Source organism: Canis aureus, chromosome 22, assembly GCF_053574225.1.
Source record: "Canis aureus isolate CA01 chromosome 22, VMU_Caureus_v.1.0, whole genome shotgun sequence".
Lineage (NCBI taxonomy): Eukaryota > Metazoa > Chordata > Mammalia > Carnivora > Canidae > Canis > Canis aureus.
Genome location: NC_135632.1, coordinates 40,174,354 through 40,185,191, shown reverse-complemented (window position 1 = coordinate 40,185,191; position 10,838 = coordinate 40,174,354). Strand labels below are relative to the sequence as shown.

The 10,838-nt window shown below is 44.2% G+C and overlaps 1 protein-coding gene across 1 annotated transcript in view; it reads right to left on the bottom strand.

Annotated features, from left to right (window-relative positions):
- Positions 1–3,569: 3,569 nt before the first annotated feature.
- The window catches only part of GPD1L (glycerol-3-phosphate dehydrogenase 1 like), a 109,652-nt gene continuing 102,383 nt past the window's right edge, over positions 3,570–10,838 (bottom strand). Inside the window, exon 8 of the mRNA XM_077865553.1 lies at positions 3,570–3,727. Within this exon, the coding sequence (XP_077721679.1) occupies positions 3,694–3,727 (34 nt within the window). The 3' untranslated portion in view covers positions 3,570–3,693. The remainder of the gene's footprint in view (positions 3,728–10,838) is intronic.

Below are 10,838 nucleotides of genomic sequence, written 5' to 3'. Positions count from 1 at the left end.
CAATGATGGAATCCACCATGGACACCTAGCCTAGTGCTGGCAGATGGGAAGCACTCGACAAAATCAGAGGAGAGAATGGAGTAAATAAAGAGGTACTCTTTATAAACCAGAGTAATATGGGACCTTGTCAACAGGTTGTCATGGATGATGGAGACAGAGCATGGCACAGAGCCTCAAGTGTTATTTTTAATATTCTCTGCATCTCTTTAATGGATCACATCCACCCCATCACAAGGAGTTTATGTAGGTTTTTTAGACTCACATTAGAAATTTCAATCACATTTCATCAGCAGTCTTTTTAGTTATTTTGGCAACTCTTATATAACAGATATTCAAGTTGTCTTCAAATGTTCCCTTCCTCTCCTTCCTTTACTAACAGAGCTTCAAAGTGTTAGCTGGACATACAGCCACCTGCTAAAGGATGTTTCCCAGTCTCCCTCATAGTTAGGTGTGGCCAGGTGGCTAAACAAAAATAATAGCTTACACTCTTATATGTGACAGGGAACTACTCTAAGTGCTTTAGATGTATAACCCATCTGATTTTCACAATCACATGTAGTGTTAGGAAACAGAGGCACAAAGACTACATGACTTGGCAAGACCACATGGAAAGCAATGGTACAGCTGGAACTGCAGTCCCAAAAGTGGGGCCCCAGAGTTTTCATTCTAGCCCACGTGCAGCCCAGTGAAATGTAGGTCATCTACATTTCCAGTTTCACTTCCAGGTCATGGCCTCAGAGGGGAGAGGCTTGCTCTCTAGTGCTCCCTTTCTCCTTCCTGCTAGTTGGAAATCACCATCTTAAACTACAAGATGGAAGTGGCATGTTGAGGATGTTAGGGCAAGATAGAGGACTGTGTGCCCAACATTGTAGAGCTATCCCATCAGCCTGGACTGCTGATGCCCAGGTTGTTACAGGAAGGAGAAAGACTTTATCTGATTTTAACCACAGTTATTTGGGGGTGGGATGGGTAGTTAATATATCCTAATTAATCTACCTTAGGTAAAAAGGTCATGGAGGAAAGGGACACATGTCTCTCAGCACCTACTGTATATATCCAGTGTCTTCACACATTATCTCATTCAGTCCCCCAAAGAAGTTCTGCAAATTGGCATTTGAGCCAGTATCTGCAATGAGGAATCCAAGGCTCAGAGTGCTTAAGTAACTTGCCTAAGATCACAGAGCTGGTAGGTAAATAGGCTGAGATTTCAACAAACCTTCTCCAAAGGCCTCTTTTTCACTCTTCTACAGTGATGTTCTGGGAAAAGGTGACTCCTTTATAAGAGGCATTTCTGCAACATCTATATCATAATTCATAACCTCATGTGTTACTCCTCAAAGCAATCTGATCAGATCGGTACTCTTAGTTCCATTTAGTAGATGAGAAAACAGACTAAACAACCAATTATACCCCCAAAGTCAACAAAGGGTATAGATTTAGGAGTCACAGCCTCAGAAATTCAAGGCTGATGACTCCTCCAAATACAACCAATTGAAGAACCCAGAGTCCTTATTCGTCAAACTTGCAATGTGTCTTCTCATTTTCATGAATCTTAATGATGGAAAGAGGAATTGCTGACAATTCAGATATGTTGTGTTTGACCTGAGCTTTAGAGCTTTTCCTGAAAGGTTGACTATGTTCAAGGTTTGTTGGTCACATTAGACCTTCTAGGTTGCAGGGGCTGGTTGCATAAAGCCCCCTAACCTGGAAGCTGGTCCTCTTCTAGAGACAAAGGCATTGGTTACTGGGGTTCTTACTTGCTCTCTGCATGTGTAGCCTCCAGACAAGATACCTGGAGAACTCCAGTAGTGTTGAACTCTTTTTTTTTCTGCAGGAGACCAACTTTCTCAGTTCCTCATCTATCTGGGAGAAAATGTCGGCCCGGAAGTAGACTTCCCCACTGCATATCACCTGGATTAACATTGGCAGTCAGACGAAGCTGGAATCTGAACCTCCTACCCAAATTTCCAGGGAAGGGAATGAGCAAGGTCTTAAGCCCCTTGCCTACCCCCTCATCCAATCAACAATGATAGGTGTACCACAACCATGTGAGTTGGGGAGAGAACCATTCCCACAGAGGCAGCAGGGGCCAGATGACTTAGTACAGTTGTCTGCAACTCTAGTTGCACCTTAGCATCATCTGGAGAACTTAAATTAAAAAAAGGCCAAGCCCCAACCCTAGAAACTGATTTCATTGGTCTAGATGAGATGAAATTCTGGCCTCTGTGCTTTAGGGAAGTCCCCCAGATGATCCTCTGTAGGCCAGAGTAAGGTGTTTGCAGTGTATTTAACAGCAAAGAAAAACTCTTTCAGAAAGGTTTTAGGCATGAAGTTGTGTCTTTTGAAAGGCTGTCCCCTTTGCTCTATGGTTTGTTGTTTTACATTAAACACCTGAAGATCTCACTACTTGAAGAATGGTTCCCATACTGGCAGCATTAGTATCACTTGAGAACTTCTTAGAGTTCCATATTCTCAGCCCCGCACCCCACTACCCAGACCTGTGGAACCAGAATCTGCATTTTAACAAGATCCAAGGATGCTCTGTATACACATTGGAATTTGAGAAGCGCTGCCCTGCCCTAAGACCCTGGTTTTCAAACTTAGTTGCACATTGAAGTCACCTGGGAGTTTTTAAAACTACTGAGACTAGCTCCCACCCTCAGGGGTTCTGATTTAATTGGTGTATAGTCTGGATATTGGGGTTTTAAAGAGCTCCCCAGATGACTGTAGTAGGCAGCAAAATTTGAGAAGCATGGCCCCTAACAGTCTTTCCTTCCCACATACCCCTCTCCTCAACCAAAACAAAGGTAGATATTTTAGGGAAGCCAAAACGGAAAATCCCACCTTTGTTAGCTTGGGAAATTAATTACAAGAAAGCAGTTATCCTATTTGTGCTATTTGACTTAGGCTTAAGGATAGTAAATAGCTTCAGGCAAAATATAGCCACAAAGATACAACTTAAATCTTCATGAGCATTGCTTTGGAGACGGTATAACTAATCCCACTACCCCTCTCCTTTCTAGAGCTGCACCCCTAGGTTTCAGCCTGGAGTTCTCTCCAAGCTACTTTCTGAAGGCAGGGGAAAGAAAAATACATATTGAGGCTCGTTTCTGTCCATAGCACAGAATGTCATTTTTTTCTTGTTTTGATGTCTCAGCACGGAGAGATTCTTCACTTTGCCTAAGAGCTCAGCCTTCTGGGCTGTTCACTTTATGCTTTGCCCCTGCTCTGAGCAGCTAAACCAAAAAAGGACTCCAGAGCCCATCAAGGTGGCTCATGTTTTTTGGGTTTGGTTTTGTTTTGGCCAGATAACATCAGAGGGGAATAACTGAAAGCTACTGTGGAACAATTGCCCTTTTATACAAGGTGACCTTTACTGGGAGAGGGGACCCCTTTGCTTTATTATCCTCAAAACTAGCCTCATAGGAAAAGGTCTGTGCTCTCCCTTGAGTGCCCATCATCACCCAGTCCTGGGCTTTTCATTTTCACCTTTCAATCTTCTCCACTCCCTCCTTTTTCCCCCTCTTTGGGGAAGAACCTTGTTTCCTAAAATGAGTTGAGGCAGATGCTGAAACTCAAAACCAGAGAACTTAAATCTGTGGGAGGTTAAGCAAAATCAGTGACTCCAGGAATCAGTGGCTGATGAAATATGGTGCAGCCGGAGATAGAAGACTGAATCAACCAGGAGCTGGGTCATCTCTCCAAATCTGGTTCAATGAGCAGCCATCTGGAAGTATGAAAATATACCATGATTCCTTAGATCTCCTTGAACCAGGTCTTTAAGTCATAGGATGAGCGTCTGTATAAGAGGATGGGTTTGGTGGACATTGAGGTTACCTCCCCAACATTTATCATATCTACCATCATTATGGGATGGCCACAGTGGGAGGAGTTTGACCCCATTCATAGCCCCATGGTTGGACCCCCATTTGTTCAAGGCAATTTGAATAATCCAACCTACCTTTGCCATCCCAACTGGTTTGAAGAGAAATTGGACTGTGAGGGGAAGATTGAGCTGGTTATAGCCCTCAGGGATGCCTCTCAGGAATCAGAGTATACACACCCCAGATCCCTTGCCCCTGGGATGGGAGAACTCTGAATCATGTGTTGCACACCATTTCTTGGAGCTTCCTCGAGGGACTAAGCTTCAGGTGTTCAGAGTCTATAACTAATTCAACAATGCCCTCTTTATTGGCTGCCATCCCTTCGCCTTATCGCTTCCCAATTCTCTTCTCATGTTCCCTTCAGATGCCAAAGTAGACTACTCATGCTCAATTCCTTTTCTCAGGCCTGCTTCTGCAGGAAATTTAAGACAGTTGTGTTTTTAGACCAAATGCATAGCTTTCTCTTTGTGGGTGCTGTGGTGCTTGTTGACCCTCTGCCCGGATTGCCCTTTCTTCCTAGTCTCTGCTAGACAAACTCTTATTCATGCTTCAAGACCCTGCCGCAGGGCCTGCTCCACCTAAGAGTTAGTCATGGCCTCTCTTATGCCATCATTAGACGGTGTATAATACTCTATTGTTGGAATGACCTTGTTAGAATTAGGTGTTCACTTGGCAATCTTTTTTGTGTACTGAGTGCTTTAAGGACAGGTCCCTCTATTCCTCTAGGGATTAGCGCAGACCTTGGCACATAGCTGGCACTTGGTAAATATTGGATGAATCTATATATGAATAATCTAACTAGTGACTCGAGTCTAACTACCATCTACTAGAGATAGGCATTCAGCTCTTTAGAAGTTAGAGCTTAGAGTTTCTGGTTGGTTAGTTAGTTACTAAGATTTTATTTATTTATTCACAAGAGACACAGAGAGAAAGAGAGAGGCAGAGACACAGGCAGAGGGAGAAGCAGGCTCCATACAGGGAGCCCGATGTGGGACTCGATCCTGGGACCTGGGGATCACACCCTGAGCCAAAGGCAGATGCTTAACCACTAAGCCACCCAGGCGGCCCAGTTCCTGGTTATTTAAACTGTCATTCTAAAGAGAGGTTCTTAATCTACAGATTCTGGGGACCTGGGAGCCCCCAGAAATTGTCTGCAAAATCATGCATGTCACGGCATTTATCTGAGGAGAAGATCTTTGCTGTCATCAGATTTCTCTTTTTTTTCTTTTCATCAGATTTTTCAAGAGAGTCTTTGATTCGATTCATTCAACAATATGGATAAAATAGTGAACAAAACAGACAAAATCTCTACTCTCATAGAATTTACATACCAGAGAGGGAGACAGAAAATAATCGTGAATGGGGATCAGTGACATGTAGAAAACTGGAGGCAGAAAGGGGAAAGGAAGTGTATGCTGTTCAACTAGGTGGCCAGGGAGGGCCTCCTGGGAATGGCAGCATGTACCGTAAAGATCTGAGTGGAGCCATTGGGTTTGTGCCTATGGGAGGATATGGGAGAGAGCCCCCTAGGCAGAGGGGACAAAATGAGCAAAGGCCCCAAGGAGAGGCATCTCAGGGCAGAAAGGATGCTGAAGTGGCTGGAAGAGAGAACAGAAGGAATGAGGTCAGAATGGTGCTGAGGACAAATCCTAGTCTCCTAGATCATAGCAAGGATCTCAGAATTTGTTCTGAGTGAGATAAGGAAGCCACTGGAGGGTTTTGAGCAGAGGGAGGAGCACATTCAGATGTGGGTTTTAGAAGGGCCACTCGTGTGAATAGACCGTAGGTGGCAGAAAGCAGGGAGACCAGTGAGGAGGTGACCACAGTAATCCAGCAGAGCAATAATAGGGGCTTGATTCTGGTGGTTGCAGTGGAGGATGTGAGAAGTGGTTGGATTCTGGATGTATTTTCAAAATAGAGCCAACAGGATTAGGTGTGGGTTGGCTGGGATGTGAGAAAAAGAAGAATTGACAGTGACTCCAAGGTTTTGGCCTGAGCATCAGGAAGGATGGGGCTGCCATTAAGTGAGATGGGAAGTCAGTCTGTGGGAGGGCAATAAAGAGGAGTCCCTTCCCTGCCCCAGAGTGGCATTCCATCTGGTGACCATGAACCTCACTCTCTCCAGCTGCTTCATGACCTACATGAAACCCAGGGAAGTATAAATAAACACTTCCCTAAGACCTTTCTGAGGCTGAAGTCATAGAAACAACCACTAGAGTCTAGCCCTAGAACCAGGGGGAGAGGTATTTGTTTTCATAATCAATAATCTTCGAGCAAGCCTGGTCCAGACAAAAGCATGAGGGAGGCATCTCAGGGCATCTTTAGCATTCTGTAGGTTTTTTAAAACTTTTTTTTTGTATATTCTTTTATTGGAGTTCAATTTGCCAATATATAGCATAACACCCAGTGCACATCCCGTCAAGTGCCCTGCTCAGTGCCCATCACCCAATCACCCCATCCCCCCGCCCACCTCCCTTCTCTGTAGTTTTTTAAAATCTAGATTTGTTCTCACCCTCTAGGAGCAGTGTGCAATAGTAGAAGGAATAGGAACTGCTTACTCAGAAAGATCTGGGTTATGGCTCCATTTATTAGCTGGGCAGTGCCAGGTGAGTTAATTTCTCTCCCCCTGGTTTCCTAATCTGGAAGCAATAGTGGTTACCATACAGGTTATGTGAAATAAAGACATGAGATCCAGTTACTATTGCTATGTCACAAACTACCCCAACACTAAGTGACTTAAAGCAACCCTCATTTTATTATACCTCCCAGATTCTGTGGGTCAGGAATTTGAGCAAGAGTTGGCTGGGTGATTTCTTTGATCTTTGCAGTGTCAGTTGAGATTGTTCAGCTGATGGATGGACTGGTCTAGAGCATCCAAGACGGCATCACTTATGTTTAATATCTTGGCTATGGTTGAATTTGTGTTCTACTATGGCAATAGTTTTAAAGATTTTATTTATTCATGAGAGACACAGAAAGAAAGGGTGAGAGAGGCAGAGACACAGGGAGAGGGAGAAGCGGGCTCCATGCAGGAAGCCCGATGTGGGACTCAATCCTGGAACTCCAGGATCACACCCTGAGCCCAAGACAGGAGCTAAACTGCTGAGCCACCCAGGGATCCCCGGCAATAGTTTTAAAACAGAGCTCTAAATTAATTGATATTCCTATTATGAGGGGTCCGTGTCCCCCATCTATGTCTCACTTTGTGCATGGAAGTGATACTATGTGACTTGTGACCTAGATCATAAAAGGCTAGGCAGCTTCACCTAATTCCTCAGAATGCTCATTTTTGAAGCCCCATGCTATCATGTAGGTAGTTTGACTATCCTGAGGCCCCCAGCTATGAGGAAGCCCAAGCCACATGAAGAGGCCGTGTTTAGGCACTCTGGACTACTATCCTAGGTAAGCCCAGTCTTAGAGACATCTCAGGCCAGATGCCAGGCATGTGAGTGAGAACTCTCAGATTATTCCAGCCCCTGCTGCCAAGTCTTCCCAGACATTATAGAGCAAAAACAAATCAGCTCTGTAGTGCCCTGTCTGAATTCCTGATCCTTGGAATCCCTGACATGATAAAATGGCGTTGGTTTTACACCACTAACTGTCGGGATGGTTTGCTACACAGCAATAAATAGACAACCAGAACAGCCGTTATTAACTTTTTTGCCTTGTGCATGCTACTTAAACTTTCAGGTCCCTCATCTAAAAAATGGAAATAATAATGGTACTTACTTTCTAATTAGGTTTTTGTGAGTATAGATAAGTTAAGAGACTTCAATCTGGCATATAGCAAATACCCAAGAAATGGTTTCACTATAGTTCTCCTTGGCTTGGTCAAGTATTCAGGGCTGTGGCCTTGAAAGTTTTGTTTTGTTTGTTTGGAGGAATCTCCATATGGATTTCATAGTGGCTGTACGAATGTTTATATTCCTGCCGACAGTATATAAAGGTTTCCTTTCTCTACGTCTTTGCCAATGCTTATTGTCTCTTGTTTTGTTTTGTTTTTTGATGAAAGCCAACTTAACAGGTGTGAGGTGATATCTCATTGTGGTTTTGATGTGCATTTCCCTGATGATGAGTAATATGGAGCATCTTTTCATGTGTCTGTTAGCCATCTGTATAGCTTCTTTGGAAAAATGTCTGTTTAGGCCCATTTTTCAACTGGATTATTTGTTTCTTTGTTTTGATTTTGAGTTGTATGAGCTCTTTATATATTTTAAATATTAACCCCAGATAGATGGCTTGCAAATATTTAATGACAGACTTTTTGTGAGAGACATTCAGGGAAGGGAAGGGTCTGCAAAGAAAGCTCCTTACTAACTCCTACTTCCAAATGTTAACATTTTTTATCTTAATGTTGCTAACTTAATAAAGCAGAGAGATTATTCCACTAATAATAATTATTCCATTAATGATGAACTTATATATGCGGTGTTATTTGCAAAGTTATCTAATAACCAATAGAGTTGTCTTTCAGCTGGAGTTCCTTAAGCAGTTTCGGTTCTTTTTTTTTTTTTTTAAGATTTTATTTATTTACTCATGAGAGACACACAGAGAGGCAGAGACCTAGGCAGAGGAAGAAACAGGCTCCCCACAGGTAGCCCAATGCAGGACTCTATCCTAGGACCGATCCTGGGACTGGGATCATGCCCTGAGCCCAAGGCAGCTGCTCAACTGCTGAGCCACCAGGCGTTCCCAGCAGTTTTGGTTCTAAGACTAATCCTCCCAAAGATCCAGTGCCTCACCTGCCACAGGTGGTACTTCTCTAGGCTGCAGGAGGCAGAAGCTTATGGCAGCTATGCACCCAGTCCCCTCCCCTCCCTTCCACTCTCCTCACCCAAGGCCCAGCTGGCTCACTTTAGCTGCCAGGAGGAGGAACAGTCTTCCAAATCCGCTACTTCAGGGCCTCTGCTGGAAACTGATGGCACACTGAGATTGGGTATTTGGGGAAGAGTTTTAGCAAAGGAACTGTTTATTTAGGACTTTGTGACAATAGGAAGCCCTACGGGAGAGTGCAGTTCCCCAGGGTTAGGATCAGGTGGCGCTGTGACTGCTCGTAGGCCTGGGGGAAGGGTGGACAGGAGAGGCTGAGTGGTGGTGGTGCCTCTGCTGTCCTACAAAAGCTGAAGCAGCCAGCACGAGCCAACCTTGAAGGGAAGAAGTTGGAAGAATAAACACCAGGACCTTGTCTCACCCATCTCTCCTTATTCCAGCCACCTGCTGAGATTCCCTATTGGCTAAAGAGTCAGCCTTGTACAGCCTACCCCAGGCAGGCTGGTGCCAGAGCAGATGGGAAAAGGTGGAGAGGAGATGCAGAGGGCAACGAGCAGCATCCCCCTACGTGTTGTTGTCCTGATTTAATTTTCAGTGGGAAAGCAGTAAAGCCTCAAACAAGATTAAATAACTTTTCAAAATACAAGGAAATGGATGACACTCCCTGGATGGATGGCCCAGTCATTCCTCTTTATAAATAGGTCTTGAATCCAAGTTCCTTGATATTATCAGAGTAAGATTTTTATTTGGTGATGGTGGTGGAGGGAGTGGGCCATCATCTAAATATATTCTGATCTTATTTTAAAATCTATTTATGTCAAGTACCCTGACTGGGAAAGAGTTTCTCTTACCATGCTGGGTCCCAGGCTGGGCTAAGAGTGGGGGTGGTAAGAGGTGACAGTAGTGATGTAACTTGCCCAGAACCTGGAAAAGCACCATCCTGGGTATGGAAAGACACCCAACATTTCCCCCCTTTTTCCACATAGGTTTATATTGTGACTTCAATTCAGTTCTTCCTTTCCTATCATGTTTCGACTAAGACTGGATTCTAGAAGGGCTGAGCTGAGACACATTTGTCTCCTTTGCTAGTAGGTAGTTAATATTTGTGGTATCCAAGGCGTGTATACCATAGGCAAATGTGAGAGGCTTGGACTGCAAGCATGAACAAAAGCTGGCCTATTTTCAATATTGCTGGTCACTGGAGCCCTCTGAGCCTTCCTTATCTGGGAGGCAGCAGTATAGCCAGAAGCACAGATTCTTTTTTTTTATTTAATTTATTTATTCATTCATGAGAGACACACAGAGAGAGAGGCAGAGACATAGGCAGAGGGAGAAGCAGGCTCCATGCAGGGAGCCCGATATGGGACTCGATCCTGGGACTCCAGGATCACGCCCTGGGCCAAAGGCAGGTGCTAAACTGCTGAGCCATCCAGGGATCCCAGAAGCACAGATTCTGAAGCCAGAATACATGGCTTTGCATCTCAGCTCTGCCATTTCCAGCTGTGTGACCATTAACAATGGACTTCTCTGTGCCTTGGATTCCTTATCTGGAAACCAAGGATCTTAATAAAAGCACTTTCCTTTTAGTGCTATTGTCAGAATTATATTAATCAATACTGTAAAGCACTGAGAACAGCCACTACCTGCCACCAACTAACAGTAACCATGGACAATTATGATCTCATAGTGTCATGGTAAGTATCTAATGAGCTCATATATATAAAATACTCAGTATAGGGATCCCTGGGTGGCTCAGCGGTTTAGCGCCTGCCTTTGGCCCAGGGCGCGATCCTGGAGTCCCGGGATTAAGTCCCACGTCAGGCTCCCGGCATGGAGCCTGCTTCTCCCTCCTCCTGTGTCTCTGCCTCTCTCTCTCTCTCCCTCTCTCTGTCTATCATAAATAAATAAATAAATCTTTTAAAAAAATACTCAGCATAGTTCCTGAACATAGGAGTGTTAGATATCATTTTTATCCTTTGTTCACTTGTGCAACAAATATTTAGTGAGCAGTCACTGTGTGCAAGCCCTGGTCTGAGCATGGGGTAGTGGGGCAGGGGAACAGCGATAATGAAAATAGACTAATATCCCTACCCGTCTGGGGCTTACATTCTAAGGCTATTAGTAGCACATAGCAGAAGTAGACTTACTATAAAGATGCTTACACTATAAGTTCCTCAATTGCAC